At 45.6% G+C, this 23,857-nt stretch overlaps 2 protein-coding genes and 1 pseudogene across 5 annotated transcripts in view; all 3 read left to right on the top strand.

The window, feature by feature from the left end:
• The window catches only part of Vdac1 (voltage dependent anion channel 1), a 27,724-nt gene extending 23,708 nt beyond the window's left edge, over positions 1–4,016 (top strand). For both annotated transcript variants that reach the window (XM_028775893.1, XM_028775892.1), the window contains 3 exons: positions 493–643; positions 2,148–2,205; positions 3,060–4,016. In XM_028775893.1, coding sequence (XP_028631726.1) covers positions 493–643; positions 2,148–2,205; positions 3,060–3,151 — 301 coding nt within the window. In that variant the 3' untranslated portion in view covers positions 3,152–4,016. The remainder of the gene's footprint in view (positions 1–492; positions 644–2,147; positions 2,206–3,059) is intronic.
• Positions 4,017–9,731: 5,715 nt separating this feature from the next.
• Positions 9,732–22,248, top strand: CUNH5orf15 (chromosome unknown C5orf15 homolog). Of its 3 annotated transcripts, none has more exons than XM_028775964.1 (3): positions 9,732–9,901; positions 16,698–17,200; positions 20,493–22,248. In XM_028775964.1, exons 1-3 carry the CDS (start codon positions 9,766–9,768, stop codon positions 20,622–20,624), a joined length of 771 nt encoding a protein of 256 aa, XP_028631797.1. In that variant the 5' UTR covers positions 9,732–9,765; the 3' UTR covers positions 20,625–22,248. The 3 variants fall into 3 exon arrangements, with proteins under 3 accessions (XP_028631797.1, XP_028631796.1, XP_028631798.1); XM_028775963.1 differs by having other exon boundaries at positions 9,746–9,970; XM_028775965.1 differs by lacking the exon at positions 20,493–22,248 and adding an exon at positions 19,032–19,248 and having other exon boundaries at positions 9,746–9,970.
• On the top strand, positions 19,076–19,766 carry LOC114627928 (annotated as a pseudogene).
• Positions 22,249–23,857: the final 1,609 nt, after the last annotated feature.

Here is a 23,857-nt window from a genome sequence, read left to right as displayed (position 1 = left end):
GTGTGTGTGTGTATCTGTGTGTCACATGTGTGCAGGTGCCCATGGTGGCCAGAAGAGGGCGGTGGATGCTCTAGAGCAGAGTTATGGACAGTTGTGAGTTGCCTGATGTGGGTGCTAGGAACTGAGTTCAGGTCCTTTGGAAAAGCAGCGAGTACTCTTAACTGCGCAGTTTCTCCAGCTTCCGCTAACTCCATTTTTAAAGAGCATTTAGAAGCTATCTTGAGGTTCTGTGCTGCTCTGGTAGTAGTCTGGGATGCCTAAGAGAGTTCTCAGTGATGGGTAAGATGTTTTATCTTCTGAAACTTTGAGACTCTGGTGTCTGTCCTACTCCTGTAGGGCTTCCTGTATTTCAGCATGTGTTTTGTGAAATTTGGTCTAGATACCCTGGCTTGATTCTGGCATCCTTGCTCTCCTATTGGTGCTGGTCACTCTACCTGGGTTTCATCCCATTTCCCCAGATAGCTGAACATCTATTGCTATGCTTACTCGTAGGAATGACGGGACAGAGTTTGGTGGCTCCATTTACCAGAAGGTGAACAAGAAGTTGGAGACTGCTGTCAATCTCGCCTGGACTGCAGGAAACAGTAACACTCGCTTTGGAATAGCAGCCAAGTATCAGGTCGACCCTGATGCCTGCTTTTCGGTGAGTACCTGAGAATCACCCATCACACATGATTGACAGAACTCTGTGCTCTGCTTAGATGTTCTCTCACTGGGTAAAGACGATTCTCGTGTTTAATTGAGATACTTGAGACAGGTACTTTTTTAAAAGTCCCACTATATGGCCCTAGGTGGTCTGAAACTTATATAGACCTGACAGATATCTGCTTGCCTCTGCCTCAGCAGTGCTGGGATTAAAGGTGTGCACCACAATTGGCCTCCATGGTTTTTGGGTTTTGATTGTTTTGTTGTTGTTGTTATTTTTTGTTTTTTGTTGTTTTTGTTTTTTTTTTTTTTTGAAGATAGGGTTTCTCTTAGCCCTGGCTGTCCTAGAACTCACTCTGTAGACTCTGTAGAGACCTCAAACTCTGAGGTCTGCCTGCCTCTGCCTTCCAAGTGTTGGGATTAAAGGCATGTCAATCCCGCTTGACACCTGCATAGTTTTTATATCTTCAGTATTTTGACACTGGAGGAGCTGAACGCTTATGGAGGTTGATTGGGTAACTTCCTTAAAGGCACAGAGCACACAGCAAGTATGTGCTGGGACCCGGCTGTAAGCAGACTGCTCTGCTATTGAGCCTCTCATGCAAACTGTATGGAGGGGTGCCCTTAAGTGTTTTACTCTTCCCCTCCTTTTTCAGTCCCTACAGTCCACATTAAGACATCGGTGGTCAGGATGATATATTCCAGTGGTAGAGCCCTGGCCCAGCATGTGCAAGGGCCTGGGCTTCAGCCACATTACTGGGAAGAAAGAACCCAAACAAACAGAAATGAGGCTGGGATGTACTCAATTGGTAGAGTGCTTGCTTAGCATACAGAAAGCCTGTGCTTCGTCCCTAGAACTGTGGAAACAGCAGGCAGAAGGATCAGAAGGCCATTCTTGGCTATGATGTAGCAGGAGTTCAAAGTTGGGCTATATAGTGAGATCACATCTCACAAAAAGACAAAGCCAGGTGGCATCTTGTCTTACTTACCCATGGCACCCGTCAGGGGTCCGGAATGGCACAGGTTTTGTGATGAACTCAGTTGAGCTGGCTTCTGTTATCGTGCTGTAGGTGGCCACCTTTTTGAGGTGAGATGAGGAAGTGTCATGTTGCAGAATGTTTCTGCTGGTTGGTGTAACTCACAGAGAGTCTTTTAAATCTCCTGACCTGAGAATTGGACTTGCCTCCCTCAACATGAGGCATGCATATAAAACCGAAAAACAAGGGCTCTCCTTGTTGGAATGTTGGGAGCATAAAGGGACAGTTAGAAGGGACACAGTTTGCTGAGAGCCCTTCTTCTTGCTCTGTCCTTGGAAGTTCACAGAAACAGGAAAGCACATGCACTTGCATGTGACACATCTCCTTGAGTTTTACAAGGTGGCTATGAGCCAGCATGAACATGGTTCTGATACTGGGATTTGCCTAAGATGCTGTCACCAAGTTTGGAGGTAGACATGTAGGGTGAGGGACACCATCTTCACTTGGACTTAATTTTTTTTTCAGGCCAAAGTGAACAACTCCAGCCTGATTGGCTTAGGGTACACGCAGACCCTAAAACCAGGTACGTGTTGTGTTGCCCGTGTGCAAAGCTAGTTCTCTGCTGCCTTTTGCTGATTTCTGCTATTGCTGAGGGACATTATAAATGAGTATATATAAACTTTTATAATTAAATGTTTATAAAGGGAGCTGTGAAGTCATTGTAAAAAGAAAAAAAGAGTCTGAGAAATAGCAGAAGGAAACCACCTGGGCTAACTCACTGCATCTCTGGGTATCCTTTCCTCTTCCCAATATGTGATATGTGATAGCTACTTCTGGGCTGTAGTCAAAATTCGCCTGTCAATCATCCTCAGGATAGAAAGACTAGGGTATAGGGTTGGTGGGTAGTGGGTCTTCTATGCATAGTTGTTTCAGCCTCTCACTGGTGTGTGATATGCGAATCAAGTTTCTAAAGTTACAAGTAAGTCCCAGGAAAAGAAGTTTATTGTTTGTGTGCGTCTGTGTGGGTGCACACGTGTTACGGAGATGAATGTAAGACTCAGGCTGTCACAGGATAGGGTTTCCCTCCAAGGCAGTATTGCTTAAGCAGCTTAGTGAGTCGGGCAGCAGCGGCTGGCGCTCATTGTAATGGGAGTGGGGGAGGCGGGAAGGAAAGGGGATTCGGAAGTGTGTTTCAGTAGGGTCTCTCTCTGTGGACCAGTGATGGCCATCGCATGTGTTTGTTTGAGGATAGCAGCAGGTCAGGCTGTATTACAGAACACACCTTGAAGGGTCACCTTGCTTGGCCACTGCTGCCTGCTCCTGGAACAGATTCTGACTTTGATGTTAACCTCTCTTCTCTTTCCTTTGTCTCTTGCCCCTTTCTCCCTCCAACTGTCACCCCTCTCATCCCACACCTCCCATCTCACCTCCCTGCAGGTATCAAACTGACGCTGTCAGCCCTGCTGGATGGCAAGAACGTCAACGCGGGCGGCCACAAGCTTGGTTTAGGACTGGAATTTCAAGCATAAATGAATATTGTACAATCGTTTAATTTTAAACTATTTTGCAGCATAGCTACCTTCAGAATTTAGTGTACCTTTTAATGTTGTATATTGGGGATGCGAGAGTTGATAAATACCACGTTAGACCTCCAGGCTAAGGATGACTCGGCTTCAAGGCGTTTCTCATTTCAGAGGTACAGCAGAAACCCCATTCCAGAAAGGGTCCGTTTTAGCTGTAGGCGTGGATTGGGGAGGAGCCCCTCTAGAGATGCCAGGCTGCAAGTGGAAGGTGGGAGCGTGTGGGTCCTTTGTAAATCTGTACCCATTCCCCAGATGAAATTGTGACTTCCTGAGCATCGAACCCTGGTGTCCCGATCCTATCTGCTCGCTCGGAAGCATGTACACACCTGTGTGAAAGGGACGTTTTTTAGACAGATCGTCACACCCTGTTCCCATCCTAGCCCATCAGTTACCTGTTTTACACCAAAAGTAGTCTTTAGGGTGTGGTTAGCTATTTCTTTTGTGCCATTTTAGGGTGGAGAGGGTGAGCATGACGGAGCCAGTCATTCAGGACATAATTCTTCCTTGTGTTGTGGTGTGGTTTTCTTCTATTTTTTTTTTTTAATTCTTTTTTTTTTTTTTCTTTTTTGCCATTGCACCAGAGTATGAAATAGCTTCCGGGTTCTCCGGCTCTGAGCTGGGCGGGTGATTGTGGTCACACCCTGACAACACTAGGGATCTCACCTGACTCCTCTTGTAGCCTCACCACTATTTTCTAGCAGTTTAATGGGTACATTAGAGTCTTCCAATTTGTGTGGAATTAGCTCCTCCCCTTCAAATGCTGTAATTAACATCACTTAAAATAAAACTTGAATAAAATACTGAAACCTCACCCTCTTTTTGCTTTTGTTAAAAAGATATGAATGGCCAGGGCATTGCTTTGGATGTGTGGTCCTTTGCATTCATAGGGCTTTTGTTCTTGGTGTCTAATAAAATCCACTAAGCTGGCGGCAGAAAAGAGAACACTGGAGGCTGGAGAGGTGAGACAGGGTGAATAGTGCTTCCTGTTCCTGTAGACCTGAAGCTACTCACAACTTCCTGTAACTCCAGGTCTGGGGTATCTGACTCCCTCTCCTGGTCTCCTTAGGTACCCACACACACGTGACATACAAATAAAAATAAATCTTAAAAAAAAAAAAAAAAGCACTTATGGTTGATGTGGTAGCACATCCCAGGACCTTGGAGGTAAGCACAGTGATACAGTGAGGTCTGTCAACAGGAAAGTTGTGGGGTTCATGAGGGCCCACCCTTAGGTGAGGTGCTGTTGGCATTGATGGCTGTTGGGTGAGAGGCAGTTTTCTTTGGGGGTATGGTCCTCACACCCATGCTTACGTGCATGTGTGAGGCTTTGTGAATTTATGTGTACCATGTGTATGCAGCTGCCCCAGGAAGCTAGGGCTGTTGGATCTAAAGAAAACTGCAGTCTGTTCTCACAGGCAGTCTGATGAGGGTACTGGGAACTGAACCAGGGTCCTTTGCAAGAGCAGCAAGCACTGCTGAACCACTGCCTCTTCCAATGGTAAAAAATTTTAAAAATTATATGTATTATATATGATAAAACATATGATATAAATATTACAGATTATAATTATATAATACACATATAATCTGTAATGTATATAATTATACTTATCTAAATTATATATAAATAAATAGATATGTGAAAGATCACTAATATCACTGATGTAGGAGGTGTGTCTGGCTTCTTAGGTTTGAAAGAGAGTGTCCCCTTAGGCTCTGGTAGTTGGTCTCCAGTAGGTGCTGTCTGGGGAGGCTTAGGAGGTGTGGCCTTGCCAGAGGAAGTATGTCACTGGTGGGTGGGCACTGAACTTTCAAAAGCTTACGCTGTTCCTGGTTTGTACTCTCCAATTCATGCTTGTGGTTTGATGCATAAGCTTTCCATTTGCCATTCCTGGTGCCATGCCTGTCTGCTGCCACGCTTCTGGCACCGATGGTGATGGACTTCTATCTCTGGAATTGGAAGCCCAGATACATTGCCGTGGCCACAGCAATAGGAAAGTAAACACAACTAGGACTGTCATTTCAGCAAGAGATGTTGGGTCCTTTCCCAAGTCCACATGGTTGTGGTAGAATCCATTCGTTGGTGGTGAAATTGAATCTCTTCTTACCCTGCTTGTTTCCTGACAACCATGCAGTAGCTGGAGAACACCAGCATTCCTTACCTTGTCTTCCATCTCCAGTGTACGGAACAGGACTCCCTGTCTAATCCTTACTAGGCTCCTGTTCTCCAGGACCTGCTCTGCCCCTTTTATCGGCTCACGATTAAGGCTAGGCTCCCCTCTGTAAGGTAACTGCAAAAGTAAGCTCACCACACTTAGAACTCTCATTCACAGGCTTTTCCTTGTGGATCATGGGAGGTGGTCATTTTGAAGTTTATTCTTGGGGTTTTTTTGAGACAGGGTTTCCCTGTGTAGTCCTGGCTGTCCTGGAACTTGACCTGAAGGTGCCTACAGAGGCCAGAAGAGGGAGGGAGTCAGATCCCCTACGACGAGAGTTACAGATGGTTGTGAGCTGCCACATAGAGCAGGGAACTGAACCTAGGACCTTTGGAAGAGCAGCCAGTGTTCTTAACCAATGAGCCATCTCTGCAGCCCTACTCTTCTATTAACATTTTTATATTGATTCTCCTTATGCGCGCACGTGTGTTACAGAGAACAACAGAGGGAGTCTATTTTCTCCTAGTATGTGGAGGTTACCGGCTGAGCTACCTCGCAATTTTTTTACTAATTCATGAGTCCTCCCACACAATAGCTAGGAATTCTACATACACAGTCTTCAGCTTCAATAGGAACTGAAGTGGACACTTCTGGTTTCTTTGGAAAGTCAGTTATGTCAAACGGTGTTGTGCTGGGGCAGCCAGATGAAAGAATGTTTTGCTGACGCAGACACAGGTGAGAGGATGCATGATGTTTAGAAGGAATATAATATGACCACACCGACAGTGGGAGCTGGAGCATTGGTTTGCCTTGCTCTGTCTTGCTAGTTTTCACTCGTGGCATGTATGTATTGGTTAGTCTTACATTGCATTGCTGATCTTTGCTTGTGGTGACTTCATAGAGAGAGAGACTTGCAAAAGAACTTCTCATGAGGTTCCTGTGGCTTCTTGAGGCTTCTGTGGACTCGGGCCAGTTGGCAAGTCTCCTCACAAGTTTCTGCTGGACTGAACTGGAGCTGCCGATTCATGCATGGTGTCTGCCAAGTGAACTGGACTGAGAACAACAAAGATTGGAATCACCCCAAAGAATTATGTCTAAACAGGTCCACTTCCCCCTATCCTAACTAAAGGGGGAGGTAGAACTCTCTTTTTTTTCTTTTTTTTTTTTTTTTTCGAGGCAAGGTTTTTCTGTGTAGCCCTGGCTGACCTGGAACTCACTCTGTAGACCAGGCTGGCCTCGAACTCAGAAATCCGCCCGCCTCTGCCTCCCAAGTGCTGGGATTAAAGGCGTGTGCCACCACCTCCCGGCTAAACTCTTATTTATTAAAGAAGGTTGAAAAATATATATGCCTACAAAGAACATTCTTTTTTCTTGGCGGAATTCCTTTAAAAGAAAGAATTTTTATTAACTTTACTGTCTGGACATGTGTGAGCATATACGTGGAGTTCAGAGGACAGTTATGGGAGCCGTTTTTTTTCCATCTTTGTGTGGGTCCTAGGGATGAACTCGGATTCAAGGTTGTGGCAGCAAGCATTATCTGCTACTGTGTGACTTTATTACCGAGGGGATGTGATCAAATGAATACCACCAAAGTCCAACTTGGCTCATCAGAGAGTTTTATTGGGATTATTCACAGGAGTATGGGTGAGGAGTTACAGGAACAGAGATGACTAATGCCCACCCCAGGCTTCGGGAGTACATGGAGCCGCACTGCACAATTTACAGGCATCGAAACAGATCAAAGAGTTGAGGCTTGTTGGTCACACCGTCACCACTAGGTATGTAAAGACATGCATCTGTTCCTTAAGTCCAGAGATTAAAATCTGTCCAGAGATTTTAAACAAAGTGGTTTCCTGGTCCACATAGTTGAAGACCAGGCATAGCATTAAATGTTGTGAATGTATAAAAGGCCCCCTGAGCCTGAGGGATGGCATTTACCAATCACTCATTCCATCGTGCCTGCCTACAGTCTGCAGTGTGTTAGATGGAGTATCAGTGCAAAATGCCTTGGGTTCATAGTATCTCATTAATAAAAAGAATTCAGATGGGGGTGGATGCTTCCGCAGGTAGCTGTTCTTTTGCAGAAGAGCTGGGATTGGTTCCCAGCATCCACGTGGCTGCTCACAACTGTCTGCAACTCTAGTTCCGGGGGATCTGATGCCCTCTTCTAGTCTCTGATGACAGTACTCACATGCATAAGCCTCACAAGATGAGACATATACACATACTTGAAAAAATCTGAAAAGTGAACCCAGCTGATCTGTCACTGAGGATGAAAAAACAAAGTAGATTAGGGAGGATGACAGAAGGTGTCACGGAAAGCCGATCAATTGAAAACCATCTCCAAACAGGCAGAAGCTGGGATTGAGATTAGTCTCTGAATACTGGTATCTTTTTTTTTTTTTTTTTAGCTTGTCAGAAAACAAAGCTTTGGGGTGCTTGGAAGGACTGTACCACTGCTAACCTGGAAAGGTTGGGCACCATTCCACGTACATGGGTTTTCGGCAGACTGAAATGAGAAGAATGACTTCTTAGTTTGTTTAACAGAATCTGTGTGCTTTTAAGCTGTCCTGGGGTCAGAGAAATTGGATTTGGGAAAACACAAGCTGTCTCTGGGGAGGGAATTGCGGAGACAGTACTGAAGTTGTTGGGGGGGGGGCAAAAAAAATGCTGGCTCTATACTACACTGATTTTCCTGAAAATTAATGAACATATATGAATGGAAACTTACAGGAAACATTCACACAACGTACCCACAGACGGAAACTCTGTATCAGGCTCTAGGCAGACTTTCTAAATTTACATTTTCTTTTCCTTTCTTTTCTTTTTTTTTTGTTTGTTTTTGTTTTTTTTGGGACAGGGTTTCTGTGTGGCCCTGGCTGTCCTGGCACTCACTCTGTAGACCAGGCTGCCCTTGAACTCAGATATCCATCTGCCTCTGCCTTCCAAGTTTTATATTTTAGTGTTTCATCAAATATTTAACATTTCTCCATAGTCAAGGGTGCATCAATAAACAAAGTAAAGTCAAGCTGGCCTTGGCAGGCTTGCTTTCGTGTGGAGGATGCTGTAAGCATGGATAACATTTAACAAGGTGATAGTGTTATGAAAGGAAAGCAAGAAAATTGTCAAGGAAGTCAGAAGTAGACACTGCCATTGAGAATAGGCTCACATGTTCCAAAGACATACTTTTAACATTTTGTAAAACAAAACCCTCAGTATACAAAAATACAACCCAGCATGTGGGAGGTGGAGGTGAAGGAGGTCAAAATCATTCATTGGGTAGAAAGGGATTTTGAGGCCAGCCTGGGCTACTTGAGATCTTGTTTCAAAACCAGAACCAAAAAGGGTGCTGGTGAAACTATTAAACAGTTTAGAGCACTTGTTGCTCTTGTAGAGGACCAGGGTGTGGTTCCTAGGATCTACATGGGGTGGCTCATAGTCACAGCAAACTCCAGCTCCAGGGGAGTCGACGCCCTCTTCTGGCATTGGAGGGCACTTGAACTTACACACAATTTTACCCTTTCTTGTTTTTTAAAAATTATATTATTATTGTTATTATTATTATTATTATTATTATTATTATATTATTGAGACAGGATTTCTCTATGTAGCCCTGGCTGTCCTATAATCGCTTTGTAGACCAGGCTGGCCTCGAACTCACTTATATTTGCCTGTCTTTGCCTCCTGAGTGCTGGAACTAAAGATATGTAGTACTATCACACCTGGCTATTTTAAATTCAGAAATGATTGCTTGCATATATGTATGTGCACCCCATGTGCCTAATGCCTGTGGAGGTCAAAAGAGGTTTTGTAGCCAGATCCCCTGGAACTGGAGTTAGAGGTGGCTGTGAGCTGTTTAATCTGAGTGCTGGGACCCAAACCCAGTCCTCTACAAGAATAGCAAGTGCTCTCAACAGCTGAACATTCCCTCTAGCTCCATACATATCTTTATTAAACGTATTAAACTTAAGTGTGTAGGTGTTTTGCCTGTCTGTCTCTGCATCAGTTATAGTCTAGTTTTTGAGGATACCCAAAGAGGGCACCGCATCCCCTGGGACAGATGGGTGTGAGCCCTTACAAACATGGGTGCTGGGTATCGAACCCAGAAGCTCTGGGGATCAGCTAGCGCTTTTAACCGATGAGCCACTTCTCTAACCCCTAAAATACATCTCAAAGAGGACAACGACAAACCACAAAATAGAACAACAACCACCAGTTGACAATAAATCCGTTCCATTCGCCTTTCTCAGCACCCTTCTCTACAATACCACGCTACCCTTTCCGGTTCAGAGATGCGACGTCATCACGTCGGGACGTAGGTGCTTCGGGAGTGCGCTTCGGACGCGTATTTGACGTCACCTCGAAGAACCTAGCAACAGCGCAGGCTCGGGGGCTGAGTCCGTTATGGCTGCCGCCGCCCTGGGCAGAATGTACGGGGCTGCACGAGAGAAGCTGTCTCCCGGGCCGGGCGCCCGGGGCCTCGGAGCGCTGGCGCGATCTCTGGTGCTAGCGTTGCTGCTCGCGCCCGTCCTGTGCTCTGGTAATGGACGCGGGGAGACGGCGAGGGTCCGGGCCGGGCCCGACGGGGACCGAGCGCCGCCGACTCACGGTGATTCCCACCGGCCGAGTTCCCGCTGCCAGGGCTGGGCCCGGGATGGGAAGCGCTCCTAGTGTGGTCTCCTTAGGCCTGAGAAGTGGGGTTGTGAGATTCAGGTACCCGAGTGGGTGGGCGGGGACGTGAAGTGGCCGTGTCGTGGACAGTCTTTGACAATACGTTCCCTGGAGGAAGGGCGCTCAGTGTGTGTGTGTGTGTGGTCCCCAAAGTGCTTGATAATGGGCAGTTCAGAGATCGTGCCGACTGGATAGGAGACAGGCCGAAGTGATCGCTGGAGTTGGGGGGAGTGATCTTTAGAGAGAGGCTTGAGGTTAGAGGGACAAGCAAGGCTAGGCAAGTTTTTGTTTTGTTTTCCCCTCAAAAGGGTGAGCTCAGAGATAAAGATCGGGACAGTGACCCAGTGTTTAGACTGAATTGACTGACTGTTTCAGAGTGGAAGACAGGGGAGCTGCTTGGGCGTTCCATCTTTGAGGACTGGGACATTCTGGTGCTTTTCGTGTAGAGGCGGAGTCCAGGGACTCAGTCTTGGAGGAGGAACAAAGGCGAGCATGTTAGCAGATACCTTTCCTTGAGCTGAAATTTAACTGAACGCCCTTGCCTCATTTTAATGGAGTTGTTAGTATTTGAGAAAGACTTTCTTTTCTTGCAGATGCTACATCATAAACCAGGATATTAAAGCCTTTCTTAAAAATTAAGAAATCTGTAAACCAAAGCAGAGATTTAGCAGGAGAAACCTACTGTTAAGAACTGAATATTGCTGAGTAGTCATATTTTTCTTTCTGTCACATTGGTACAGTCATTCCCTCCCCAAGTCTTTATTGTTTTTTTCAGATGGAAAAATAATGTGAACTGGGATAACTTCCTTCTTTGCCCAGGGGGACTCTCCAGTCAATCACACAATCCTTTATTACAGTGCTGGGTTGCATACATAGTTTCCTTCCTCAGCAGCAATGGAAACAGGCAGCTGATTGCCCTACCTGGAGGGTTTCGGAGTCTGTTGGGGAAAAGACTAGGGTTTCCAAGGCTCTTTTATCATTGGTGGAATGTAATGAGGATTTCCCTGGTGGATGCAGACGTGATTGTTTTGATCATCTAAAGCAACAGTCTGTAACTGCATCTTTAGGAGTAATCTGACAGCCGGGCGGTGGTGGTACACGCCTTTAATCCCAGCACTTGGGAGGCAGAGGCAGGTGGATTTCTGAGTTAGAGGCTAGCCTGGTATATAGCGTGAGTTCCAGGACAGCCAGAACTACACAGAGAAACTCTGTCTCGAAAAACCAAAAAAAAAAAAAAAAGGAGTAATCTGACAACCTGTGGCTTCTGTGGGTACTGCACCGAAGTTCCTAAGTTTGTGTGTGTCACATACATACACACACACTCACACTCTAAATGTTACCTTTAAACTATAGGTAGTACCAGCCAGGCAAGGGGTCCAAGCAGTCTCAGTGATACCTGTGTTGACAAAGCTCGGCCATAAAGTCCGGGAAGTGCAAGCAGTCTGACATGAGTTGTCCTGAGTTCTCTCTTCATCTGGCTGGGTCAGCATTGCATCTCCTATTTCATGTGAAGTCCTAGCTTGTTTTCCTGTGCGGTTCTTGAGCTTTTCTTCTAGTTTCATTGCTTGACTTCCTTGGTGCTGGGTGTAGGCATTCATCAATGAAGAGGGACTTTGCCTAGCTGAGACTGGGGAAAGAGCCCCTGAGCAAGTACAGTAGGTACTAAGATGCTCTTTGGGGTGCAGTGTGCATCATGATGAGATTAGGTTGGATTGAGTGCATTTACTGTTCGTTCACTGAATGTGGTGGTCTTTTAAGTAGACAATATGGGCAGCTGTTAGGGAGATTGGGAAGTGGCCAAAGGGAAGATCACATTGTTGGCTTTTTAAAAGATAATCTTTCTTTACATTTATTGTGTGTGTGTGTATAGGTGTAGAACATAGGACAGCTTTTGGTTGAGAGTCAGTTCTTGCTTTTCACCATGTTGAGTTCCAAAACTACAAACTTTCTTATTTGTTGAGCCATTTCTCTGTTCCTCCAATAGGATCTTGTAGACAGTTACTAAGAGTGGCTTTTGCAAGAAAGAGGGAGCCTGAGGGTTTGTGTGTGTGTGTGTGTGTGTGTGTGTGTGTGTGTGTGTGTGGCTGTGCAGTGGTGGCACACAACTTTAATCCCAGCATTTGGGAGGCAAAGGCAGGCAGATCTTCGTGAGTTTGAAGTCAACCTGGTCTACAGAGAGAGTTCCAGGACTGTCAGGACTATAGACAGAGTGACCCTGTCTCAGAAAAAAAAAAGTATGTGTATGTGTCTGTCTTTCTCCCTGCCTGCCTACTTGTCTGCCTGCCTGCCTGCCTGCCTGTCTGTCTGTCTGTCTGTCTGTGGGTATGTGGTGGTGAATGCCAATGGAGGCTGGAGCACTGATGTGTTGTAGGCAGTTGTGAGCCACCCGATAGGGGTGCTGGGAACAGAAATCTGATTCTCTGGAAAGCAGTATATCATCTTAACCTCTAAGCCATCTCTCTACCCTGCTAAGGAAGTTTTTAAGTAGAGGAGTAAGAGACCTCATGTCAGTTTCTGCATGATGGCAGTCTGCTGTGCTGAACACAGGCAGTTGGGTTAGGGTGGAAGCAGGCAGATGAGTTACAAAAGCTGAGGTAATGGGATGATGGTGGCTTGGTCCAGGCCTGGGCATTGACGTGAAAAGCCTTCCTATCTTGCTTATGCTTGGTGCTAGATATAGGCATTAATTAATTTGTGTGTGTGTGTGTGTGTGTATGTGTGTGTGTGGTGGTGTTGAGCCATAGTGTGAGTGTGGAGGTCAGAGGGAACTTAGGGTCCACTCTGTTTCCATCTTTCTTCTGTTCCACTTGGATTGTTTGCTTTCTTCACTTTGGCGTTTTGAGATTTTTTTTATTTTAGGAATATATCCCTTGTTGTTTATGGAGCTTGCAAATAGTTTCTCTACACTGTAGCTTCTCTTTTTATCTTGGGAGGCTCTTTGACAGGCAAAAGTTTCTCTTTTGAAGAATAGCAGTTACCAGTATTTTCCCTTTTATGCATTGTGCTTTTGCTTTTTTTGGTAAAATTAAAAAAACTCCTTTTCTAGTTCCAGATTTCAAAGATTTTTCTCCTTTTTTTTCTAGTTTTGTCTTTTAATATTTTATATTTTACCTGATTTATGCTTATTTAATTTTTGTGTGAGGTGTGAAACCTAGGTTCATCTGGCTTGGTAGTGTGTGAACTACCCTGATGGACTTTAAACATCATGTCAGTTTTACAGCTTAGAATAAACAGCAGCAGCAGCAGCCGCAGCTCCTCCACATTCTCTCCCTCAGTTCTTCCTGTGTTGAGGTTTGAACCCAGGACCTTGTCTCACACAGCTGGTCCCTGATTGCCCTGTGGCTGGCATGGAGAACTGGTAAGACTGTAAAGGAAGAGGGTTGGTTGCCCATTGTTTCAGGTTTCTGTCCATGCTTGTTTGGTGTGCTGCTGAGGTGAGGGGGTGCGTCATCCAGGAGGGGTGTTCGGCAGAGGGTGGTGCTTAGCTGAGGCTGTTGCATGAGCAGAGTTCTGGTGATTTGTGGACATTCTCTTCTGATGAATGGGCGTGTTGAGAGTTTGAGGCAGCTTCGGGGAGCAGGAAGGAAAATGGACTAGGAAGTTACAGCATAGCCACTGAGAGTTACACACAGGGTAGAAGCTTCCACATTGAATTTCAGATGAAACGAAAACACTGGTATGGCTGTGTGTTTCCAGCTGGGGGCGGCTGTATAGTGCACTTGGGGATAAAGAATTTGATTTAGCCTTTGCCAAATGAGGAAGACTCTTATGTGAGTGGGGAGGCCATTAGCCATGGACGGAAGAGGGATTCGAGTGTTTGGCCATACCATTGAACTGTGAGAAAGAGCAGAGAGTATATTGGCCAGATTTGGTGGTGGCTGCAGGGGCTGAACAGTGAGCATGGGAGTCAGTCTTCATGGGTTGAGAAGAGCAGCCCATGAGTCAGAAAGCTTGGCCAGCATTTGAGGAAGCAGCATGCTGCAGATGGGCTTGTGGGCGAGTTGGTAATAGTGGAGTGAGAGGCTGATGGGTAGTTGGGCTGACTCAGCACAAGAGAGGTCATGGATTTTGAAATCCAAATAGGAGCTCTTCTCTGGATGAGAGAGAACCCTGGAGTTAGGAGGGTTAGAATGAGGGGACCTGCAAGAGTTGGTGATAGGGGAGATGTGTGCTCCCAAACCAGTGATACTTCTGGGGAAGAATGGGAAATGGTGTGCGGTGCAGACTGTGCCCTTCTGTCTGTGCAAGGGTGTGTGTGTGTGTGTGTGTGTGTGTGTGTGTGTGTGTGTGTGTGTATCCAGCTGTGGAGTAAAAGGACTGCAGAGCCAGCATGTTTGGAAGGGAATCAGATTTCTGTTATGTTGACAGAGAAGCATGAGGAGACATCTGGGGGGCTCAGGAAATAGTTTCTGTGGAGTCATTCCTGCCCCTCCAGCACAGGTCCTTTAGAGACTATCCAAAAAGTTAGGTAGGGGAAGACAGATTCTTTTGTTTATTTTGGAATAGGGTCTCCTGTAGTTTAGAGTGCCCTCAACTAGCCATGTAGACTAAGGATGACCTTGACCCAAGGAGGGAGGAGGGTCTGGGAAAGAATACTTAATTGGCTACCCCCTGTGGCCTTTAGGTAACTCGTTAATAAAAAAATATGGAGGCCCTGAGACCTGTAGTCATGCCCTCTACCTGTGGAGGGGCTGGTAGGGGCGTTGCCCTACGTGACTGGAAGGCGTGGGTCAATGGAGATCTAAGACCACATGTCAGGAGTCTGGAATCTGAGAGTGTGGTGAAATGTATTCCATCCCTTGCAGGGTCTCTGGCCATTTCTAAACCAATGCTCTACCAAAAACCAAGCGATCCTTTCACGGCCCCACAATGAGCCACCATGTGGTTGCTGGAAATTGAACTCAGAACCTCTGGAAGAGTAATCAGTGCTCTTAACCACTGAGCCATCTCTCCAGCCCCTTATTTTTTCTTTGTTAGAAATTATTTTTCTGAGAGACTTCTGTCCAATTAAGACCCTCCCCCCTTTTCAAAGTAGATAACAAAGTAGATGTCACAGTTGAGCCATAGTACTAAATGAGAGTGTGTGTGTATGAACAGTTGTCTTCTGTGTGTGAGAATATTTGTGAAGGCCTGTGGCTTGTTTTTACAGACTGAGGTTTAGATCACGTGTGATAGGTTGTCGTTAGCATCATCATCAACATCATTGAAGCATTATTGAAGTTCTTGAGCAGAGACTCCACTCAGTCAGATTGGAAACACTGTCCAATTGAGCAGCTTTCCTCTGTGGACTATGTCTCCATTGATTCTCCCTGTTGGGTGGAGTTATTTCTGTAAACAGTCTTAGCTGTACTTCAGTGAACTTCACTGAGGAGGTAGGGGAACAGGGGAGGAAGATTGTGCAAGCATTTGGCCTCGTTTCCCGCCCAGAGACTGCCTCCTCAACCTTAATACTGCTGTCAGTAAGCTTTCAAGTTCTGGTTTTTGTCCCTTAAAATTTTGGTGATTTAAAAATTTTAAGAGTCTTCAAGTGTCACTTAGAGATGCTGTCTTCAGCTTGTTTGTAGCTTTATATGTTGGTTATATGCTTGAAACAAGATTTTTTTTAGAGTAAAAGTCTAGCCTCTGGCAGCCCCAACAAACTAGGCTCTGTCACCTATCTCTAGTGTTGCAAATTAGAGTCAAGGAATGGTGACGAGCAGAGAATTAATGTGGCTATTTTGGGGAGATGGAGAACCGAGAAAGAGGTTTAGTGACCCTTAAGCCCTGTTTTCAGGAAGATCCTGACAGGAACTTTGAACATGGGGCAGGGAGGGGCAGATGGTGCATAACTGAGCATCCAGTCATGGTGTAGTCTGGGATTTTTGTCTCTGGTTTGATTTTGCAAGGTGGTCAGAAGTTCCTGTTGCTGGAGGATACATGGAGGTTCTCAGGGGATGTACTCCAGTGCCAGGGTGTACCCTGTGCCTGGTGAATAACTGCTCTGCCTTGGGAAGGTCTGTTCTTTGTAGAGTCCAGGGTGCCTGCAGGGTTAGGACAGTGGCTTGAAGGATGACACAGACTAGACAGACACTTCTTTGACTGTTTACCATACCAACCTGCAGAGGGAAGCAGGGCACAGACAAAGTGAAGGCTTTTAACCTGTGCTTGCTCATGTTCTGGACTCCAATTGAGAGTCCGTGAATTTTAGCAAAAGAAGTTTCTAAGTACCTGTTTCCAGATTCTGTGTTGAGTGTGTGTGTGTGTGTGTGTGTGTGTGTGATATGTATGTGCACTAATTGTTTTTCCTGTTCCAAGGCCTCCTCCCTTTCTATTCCGGCAGTGAGATAGAGCCTGGACAGGGCTGGCTGCGGGCCAGTCTTTGGTAAAGGGAAGCAGTGCAGGTAGGATGAGGTCTGTGTGGACTTACAGGACTGACCTGAAAGCTGATGCTTGTTTATTCTTTGAGTAGTAAGCTATCCGAGTCATTAATGAGCAAAACAATTGTTACCTGAGATTAACTGACCAAGAAGAAATGTCATTGATTTTTAGCCATTGAAACTTAACTAGATATTAAGAGAAAGTTGCAGGAATTTATTATACTGAAGAGAAATGCTCAGTGAAAAATTCGATAAATACGTTTTTCTATTAGTAAAGGTTAGCAATGTCCGGATGCTTTTGTTTTTCAGATACATCAGAGAATACTCCAAACAATGATACCACTTCTCCTTCAGTTATGCCAGGAAACCACACCAAACCTTCTGTTTCCCAGATCAGCACCACACTTACCCCAGGCAGTACAGAGAAAAGTGGAAGCAGCTCTGCGGCGCCCACGCCCTCTGCTGCTCCGTCTGTGCCCCAGGATGAGGCCGACAGCAATGAAGATCCCAGCATGGAGGAGGAGGATCTTCTGGCACTCAACAGTTCCCCGGCCACAGTCAGAGACACTCTGGACAACGGTGACTACGGAGAGCCAGACTACGACTGGACCACCAACCCTCGGGATGAGGAGCCCGAGGACCTGAGCATCGCCATAAGCAAGGAGAGCAGGCGCTTCAGGGGCTTCCAGGACTCGGTGCAGGTCGTGAAGCTCCCGCCCCCCCACAGAGAGGACAGCCATTTCTTTTTTCATCTCCTTATTTTTGCTTTCTGTGCAGCTGTTGTTTATGTTACCTATCACAACAAAAGGAAGGTAAGCTGGGATTTCCGCCCTTTCTGTAATGTCATCGTCTCAGCCATATTTGTATAAATTTTTTCAGTCAGGTTGAAAGTCCTGATAAATGTTAACATTTTTCTAATGAAGTTATGAGTCTGGTGATTAGAGAAATGAGGAGTAATGCTGCATGTGCTTCTAGGAAATTACTTGAATTTTTTCATAATGAACTAAACCAAAGTCCAGTGAGTTGTTGATTTTTCAGACAAGGCCTCACTAAAGTAGCCCTGGCTGTCCTGGATCTCACTCTGTAGACTATGTTGGCTTGAACTCACAGAGATCCACCTGCATCTGTCTCCCAAGTGCTGGGGTCAGAGGTGTGTGCTCCCATGCCTGGCTTGCATTTCTTAATTTGGTAATGATACTTCAGTGGGAATATTTGTGGCAGAAGAATATTAATTTGATATTTAATTTGTTATGCATTCACTTAAGGATCTTACAATAACGTTATGTTCTGGTTACTCAAGAGCTGGGCTGAGGATGTGGGTCCGTTGATAGTTCTTTCCTAGCGTACGTGAAGCTCTTGGATCATTTCCCAGCATCACGTCAACCTGGGTGTGGCAACACTTCTGTAGGCCTGGTGAGTTCCAGAGGATCAGAGATTCAGGGTTAGTCATTGTCAGCTTTGACTTTGTACTGAGGGGCAGGCTAGCTTGGGCTATATATTTAAGAACCTGCCTTAACAATTAAAAAAAAAAGGACCTTATGTATAACCAGGTGTGGTGGTACATGCTTGTCACCTTGTCACTTGGGGAGTAGAGGCAGGTGGGTCACTGTTGTCCATGGCCAGCTTAGACTATTCGAAACTGTGTCAAAAATAATTAACTTGGGCTGGATAAATGGCTCAGTGGTTAAGAGCTCTGGCTGCTTTTGCAGAGGACTGGGTTGCAGTTCCCCACACTCATGTGGTAGTTCATAACCTACAACTCTACTCCTGGAGAATCTGGTTATTAACAAACAGCCCATTCCTCCCAAACAACATGTTTAATGTAGAGAATTTAGAAATTTCAAGACTTAAAAAAAAAAAAGAAATCTCAAGACTTTAGGGAAAAAGGAAAATTTAAGCTGTCATTCAGAGCATTACAATATACTTTAAATGTATTTTTGGTCCACAGATGTACACATACACACATGCTGTAATTTTTTAATGAACATTATGTAGACTTTTGCATTTTGCTTTAAAATCTTAGGTAACTTGTGGGTGTGGGGCACTTGCCATAGTGTGTGTGTGGAGGTTAAAGGACAGTTTTGTGGACTTGTTTTTTCATGTCTTTCTGAGTTCTGGAAGTTGAACTTGGATCATCATGGTTGTGTGGCAGTGTCTTTACTTGCTGAGTCGTCTCAACAGCCCAATATCTTAGTTATTTATTATTGCCTATTTTTAATTGTGTTTGTTTGTGTGTGTGTGTGTGTGTGTGTGTGTGCGTGCATGTATGTGTGTGCGTGTGAGCACATTGCCACCAGGGGGCTAGAGTTACAGGTGTGAGGTACCTGAGGTGGATGCTGGGGTCTGAACTTGGTCCTCTGCAAAAGCAACACTCACCAACTGCTGAGCCCTCTTTCAGCCCCAGGAACTTGTGTTTTGCCAAACAAACAATGGATATTTTTCACAGCATATCTCCCCCATTTTATCTTTTATTTTTGAGATTATAATATAATTATATCATTTCCTCCCTCCATATCCTTCCATATACTCCTTCTTGCTCTTTCAAATTCATGGCCTTTGTCATTAATTGTTGTTATATGTATATATATATTATTCTTAAATACATATTTATATATGTTCTTGAATAGAAATATATATTTGCAGTGCTCCAGGGCAGTGGAACAGGGTGACCCTGAGTGTTGAGACCCTGCAGCGATGCTGAGAGGTTTCTAGGCCTGTGCTACCGGGAACTGGCCAAAAACTGGATCCCCACAGCCAGCATGAGGGGCACCGTGGGTGCCGTAGGACTGGCTGCTGATCCTGGACTGGGTACCTTCCGTCAACGGCAAGTTTAAGAAGGATGATTAGGCAGCCCCCTCCTCCCACTACAGGCCTCGCTGGTGTCACGCCTGCTGTCTTAGAAACAGCTTAGTCCTGTGGAGGATGCTGAGGAAGCCGGACACTGAGGAAACCCACGTCTCTCCAGGGGAGCGTCTGCATTGATGGACACTGGGGCTGCCTTGATGGGTGCAGCAGTAAACCTTGTTCTTAGACCTGGGGGTGGGGAGAACTATATATTCATCAGTATAACCCGCTCAGCTTGCATGTTACTTGTGTGTGTATTTTCAGGGCTGACCATTTATGTTAGGTAACCAAGTGGTGTGCTCTTCCCTGCAGCAGACTTTATCCAGCTCTCAGCATTCCTTAGTTGTCTCTAATTCTTTGTGTAGGCTGAGGCCTCATGAGCTTTCCCTGCCCACTTTGGCACCATAGCATATTATTTACAAATGTAGTTTAGGGAGCTGGGGAGATGGCTCAGAGGTTAAGAGCACTGTCTGTTCTTCCGGAGGTCCTGAGTTCAATTCCCAGCAACCACATGGTAGCTCACAACCATCTGTAAGGAGATTTGGTGATCTATTCTGGCCTGCAGGCATATATGCAGGCAGAACGCTGTATACATAGTAAATAAATATATCTTTAAAAAAATGTGGTTTAATATCTGCATAATTGATTGTGCTGTGTACCTTCTGGATGGTTAGATGATTCCAAGTTCTAGTTCAGAGATAGCACAGTGATGGTCATTTCTGTACTCGGGTTAAAGGAGACGTAAGCTAGTGGGGGTGGGTGTCACTGCAACTGAGTAGCTGAGCCTTTGGGAGTTCTAAAGGGTGCTCAAGCAGTTTCTCGATATATGGTGTGTTATCTCTATCTCAAGGCTGAGCTCTCCCTGACTGGCCTTGTCATTTAGGCTGTCTTCTTCCTTTCTGAGGCCTGAGTTTTCTTACCTGAGAAAGGACAGAATGGAACAGTTACTTTCAGAATGTCTTCCAGCTTCCAGTGTGGGTGAGCCAGTGACAGAAAGCAGCAGTCAAACCACCAGAGTTGTCTGTTAACTGAGCTGAGTGCTGATACTCAGGCTGTGGGCAACTGGGATCCTGGTATCCACCCCACACCCACTGAGAGGCACCATGTAGCCATGAGGACAAGCTAGAGAAGGGGGTCGTCTTCTTATTGCTAATACTAGTTTTTGTGTCCCAAAGCCTGAGCAAGGTCCTGCACTTGTTACAAACACGTTACCAGGTAAGTTTTTTCTTTGGCATGTCTAATTGTTTTGTTTTATTTCAGATTTTCCTCCTAGTTCAGAGCAGAAAGTGGCGTGATGGCTTGTGTTCCAAAACTGTGGAGTACCATCGTTTGGACCAGAACGTGAATGAGGCCATGCCTTCTCTGAAGATCACCAATGATTACATTTTCTAAAGCACTTGATTGGCGTTTATTGACTTGATTTGCTTATCATGCTGTTTTATTTGCTTAACTTTTCTCTGATGTGCAGATGTTTGCCACAGGCAGTGGTGCGTAACTGAGACAGGGCACTCTCTTTCCCCTTGGTGCTTTGAGAACTGTCACAAACAAGGAGGATATGATTTTTTTTTTATCTTTCTTTAGAGCTAGATTCAATCAGGTATCTGAAATGTGAGTTAGACATTACTTTATAGTTTTGTGTAGTTGTTATTCTTTTCCATTTATTGTGCCTCTGGCAGCAGTGTTCCCTTTGAAAGGCCCAACCCGGAGCTCACGGCCCTTGGGGCCCAGCGCTACTGGTTCTCATCACTTGCTGCCACCCAGATGCTGTTTCCCGGTTCCCTTATTCTACTTCTCTGGTTGAAATAGGGCTCCACTCAGTAGCCCAGGCTGGCCTCAAACTGTCGGTCTTATTGCCTTGGCTTCTCAAGTGCTGGTACAACTGGTGTGGCCACTTGCCCAGTTCCAAAATCCCATATTTTCAAACACATTTTGTGTGTGTTTGGTCCCCAATTTTAATGTACAGAGATATTGCAATATAATGCTTTGCTTTAAAATAACATTTCCCCCTCCCTTTCAAAGCTGCTTTAAGGACAGTGAAGCAGGCTCAGTTAGTGAGGGCACTTGCTGCCTACCCTGACAACCTGAGTTCAGTCCCCAGGACCTACGTGGTAGAAGGAAATAGTCTTGGAGGTTGTCCTCTAACCTCCACATGTGTACATTTGTGCACCCCCACACACGTGCTTACACTCATAGTAAATCCACATAGTTGAAAAGACCCCACTTTGGGTATTTTAGGCACTGACACAGTGTAAGGCGATGTGGCTGCCACTTCACCGTCATGGTGAGCTCGCTTAGGAATTCTGGCAGAAGAGACTGCAGTTTCCAGTGAGCACGGTGAAATGTTAGGTAGACTCCAGGTTTTGGTTTGGATTCCTGAATGAAGTTTAGGGCAGAAGCTGGTAGAGTATTTAAGCCATGACCAGGGACTGTTCATCGGCACTTGATTTTAGCATGAGTTCCTGGGCTCCGACGATGAGAAGAGTGTACAACAGGTCAGAGGCTTCTCGGTTTGTTTCTTGATCACAGTAAATTGAAGGGGACTCTAGAGCCCATTGTCACTTAGTGACACTGTGTCTTGATCCTTCAGTTAAAGCAGTAATGGGAAAAAGTTCACACAGACCTGTGCAGCAGCAGTCTTCAGACTTGCCTCTCCCCAGCCCCCAGCAGCTGGGATTATTTGCTGTATTTCATGGTAGACTGTTGTTTAGAGTTGATCAGAATGTAATTGTGTGATTTGAACCATGCTTGACTACCAAGCTTCGTTACAACTTTCCAGAAAGCATAGTCTTTACTGCATGCTCAGTAAAGCCTGGATGGGCCAGCAGCCATGCTCCCTGTGTGGACGTGGAAGCAGCAACGTTGTCTTCCCCCCGTCAGGGACAGTTGATGTCCGAGGGAAGGGCACTGTAGTGAAAAACACCTGAACTGTTTTATTGCAGTAGTTTTTTTCATATCTGAAATTGTATTATTTAATATTTTGAATAAGATTTTAAGAAATAAATGGTAAAGCTATAAATCTGTGCTTTTGTCAGTGTGTTCGTTACAGTGCTGACTTGAGTGGTTACAGAAGACCTGTGCTGGCTGGGAGCAAGTGAGCCGTAGCCAATTGTTCCTAGGCCTGCTCAGCCTCGGAGCTCGGAAGCTAAGACACTTCTGACTCTGTCTTAGGTCCAGTTTGTTACTGGGTCCTGATATCTGCTATCACTAGCAAACTAGGTTGGCAAGAAAGACTTGTAGGACATCACCATGTACTTTCCAGGTTTGGCTCCCTGTTATGTGTGAGCCGCCCAAACCAGGAGGGTCAGCCCCAGTAATAGACGTGTATCTCGGTGACCTGGGGATGGTGTTCACTGTTGAAGGTACTGCCTTAAATAGCCTCTGACTTTGGGAATACCAGATCCTACACAGGCAGAAAATGCTGCGGGGGTTTAACAGACAATCTGCATTTAAACTCGGCACTCTTGGATGCAGGACCCATGATCCACATTTAAATTGTATAGTACTAATGGATTCAAGTGGATGTGACCTGCTTCCTCCCAGACTGGCCTTCTGAAACCTCCATCCAGGCTTGTCACTACCTAGCTCCTCTCTGTTAGCTCAAGAGGCATGTGTTAGAACTTGCCAAGCAGGGGGAAACAGCATTTGTGTTTGTGTGGGGGCCTGCCTTGGGATGTCTGTCTGTGTGTCTTATTTTTCGAGACAGGATCTCGCCATGTGTGACCATGCCTGGTTTGGGTGAGGTTTCTTTGGGGTGAGGGGCTACTCATATGGATTGTCCCAGACCGAGCTTGAGAACAGGAAGTAGCTGTTCCTTCCCATTCCCAGCTTAGCAGTTCCCACTTTCCTTTAAGCTAAAGTATCTAAGGAATTAGAAGCAAAGCAACCCCTGCCTCCTCCCAGGACTATATAGTTAGCGTCTAGTCAACCTCAGTGACTAACGTTCACGGCACACCTCTCTGCTGGGTAGATCGAACCAGCCTGCAGGGTGACAACTGTCACAGTCCTATGGGAAGGTAAAGCACATACTGGGATCTGGTTAGAGTTCTGTTTTGAGCATGCATGCGTGTGTGCACATGTGTGCATGTGTCTATTTGTGTATGTGTGTGTTGAGGCTGTTTGTTTTGTTTTTTTATTTTAATTTATTTTTTTTAGCATGATTTGATGCTGCAGCAGCTTGTACCCATTCTGGGTTCCCCATGAATTAGTTGAGAGACCTCTTTGTCTTGACTGAGTCCCCTAGTATACAGTATAGCAGCAGTCTTTAGCTCCGGTGCTAGTCCCTTGTGTGGTAACTTTCACTTAGGAGGGGAGGTTGTCCAGACAGATGTTGGAATTGGAGTGGGAACTGTGCTGACTGTCTCAGTAGCCTTCTGCTGTGGGAACCTGCTGTCTGTGCTGCTGAGGTCTGGTTTGGAACAAGCAGCATTTTCTACCTGAGGAGCCTTTAAGCCCAGTGCTTCCTTAACCCTGTAAGACCCCAGATACACTTGCTACCTCTTATGAATGGGCTTTAAAGCCCCTGCTCACAGCTCCATTGGTTGGCTTAATAATGGGGTTCTCAACCTGTGGGTCATGACCCTTTAGGGGTGAGGGAGGGGAGTTGAAAGACTCTTTCACAGTGGTCA

This window comes from Grammomys surdaster, unplaced genomic scaffold (genome assembly GCF_004785775.1).
Source record: "Grammomys surdaster isolate TR1022 unplaced genomic scaffold, NIH_TR_1.0 262, whole genome shotgun sequence".
NCBI classification, from domain to species: domain Eukaryota; kingdom Metazoa; phylum Chordata; class Mammalia; order Rodentia; family Muridae; genus Grammomys; species Grammomys surdaster.
The sequence above is the reverse complement of the archived record's forward strand: the minus strand, read 5'-3'. Positions and strand labels throughout refer to the sequence as shown.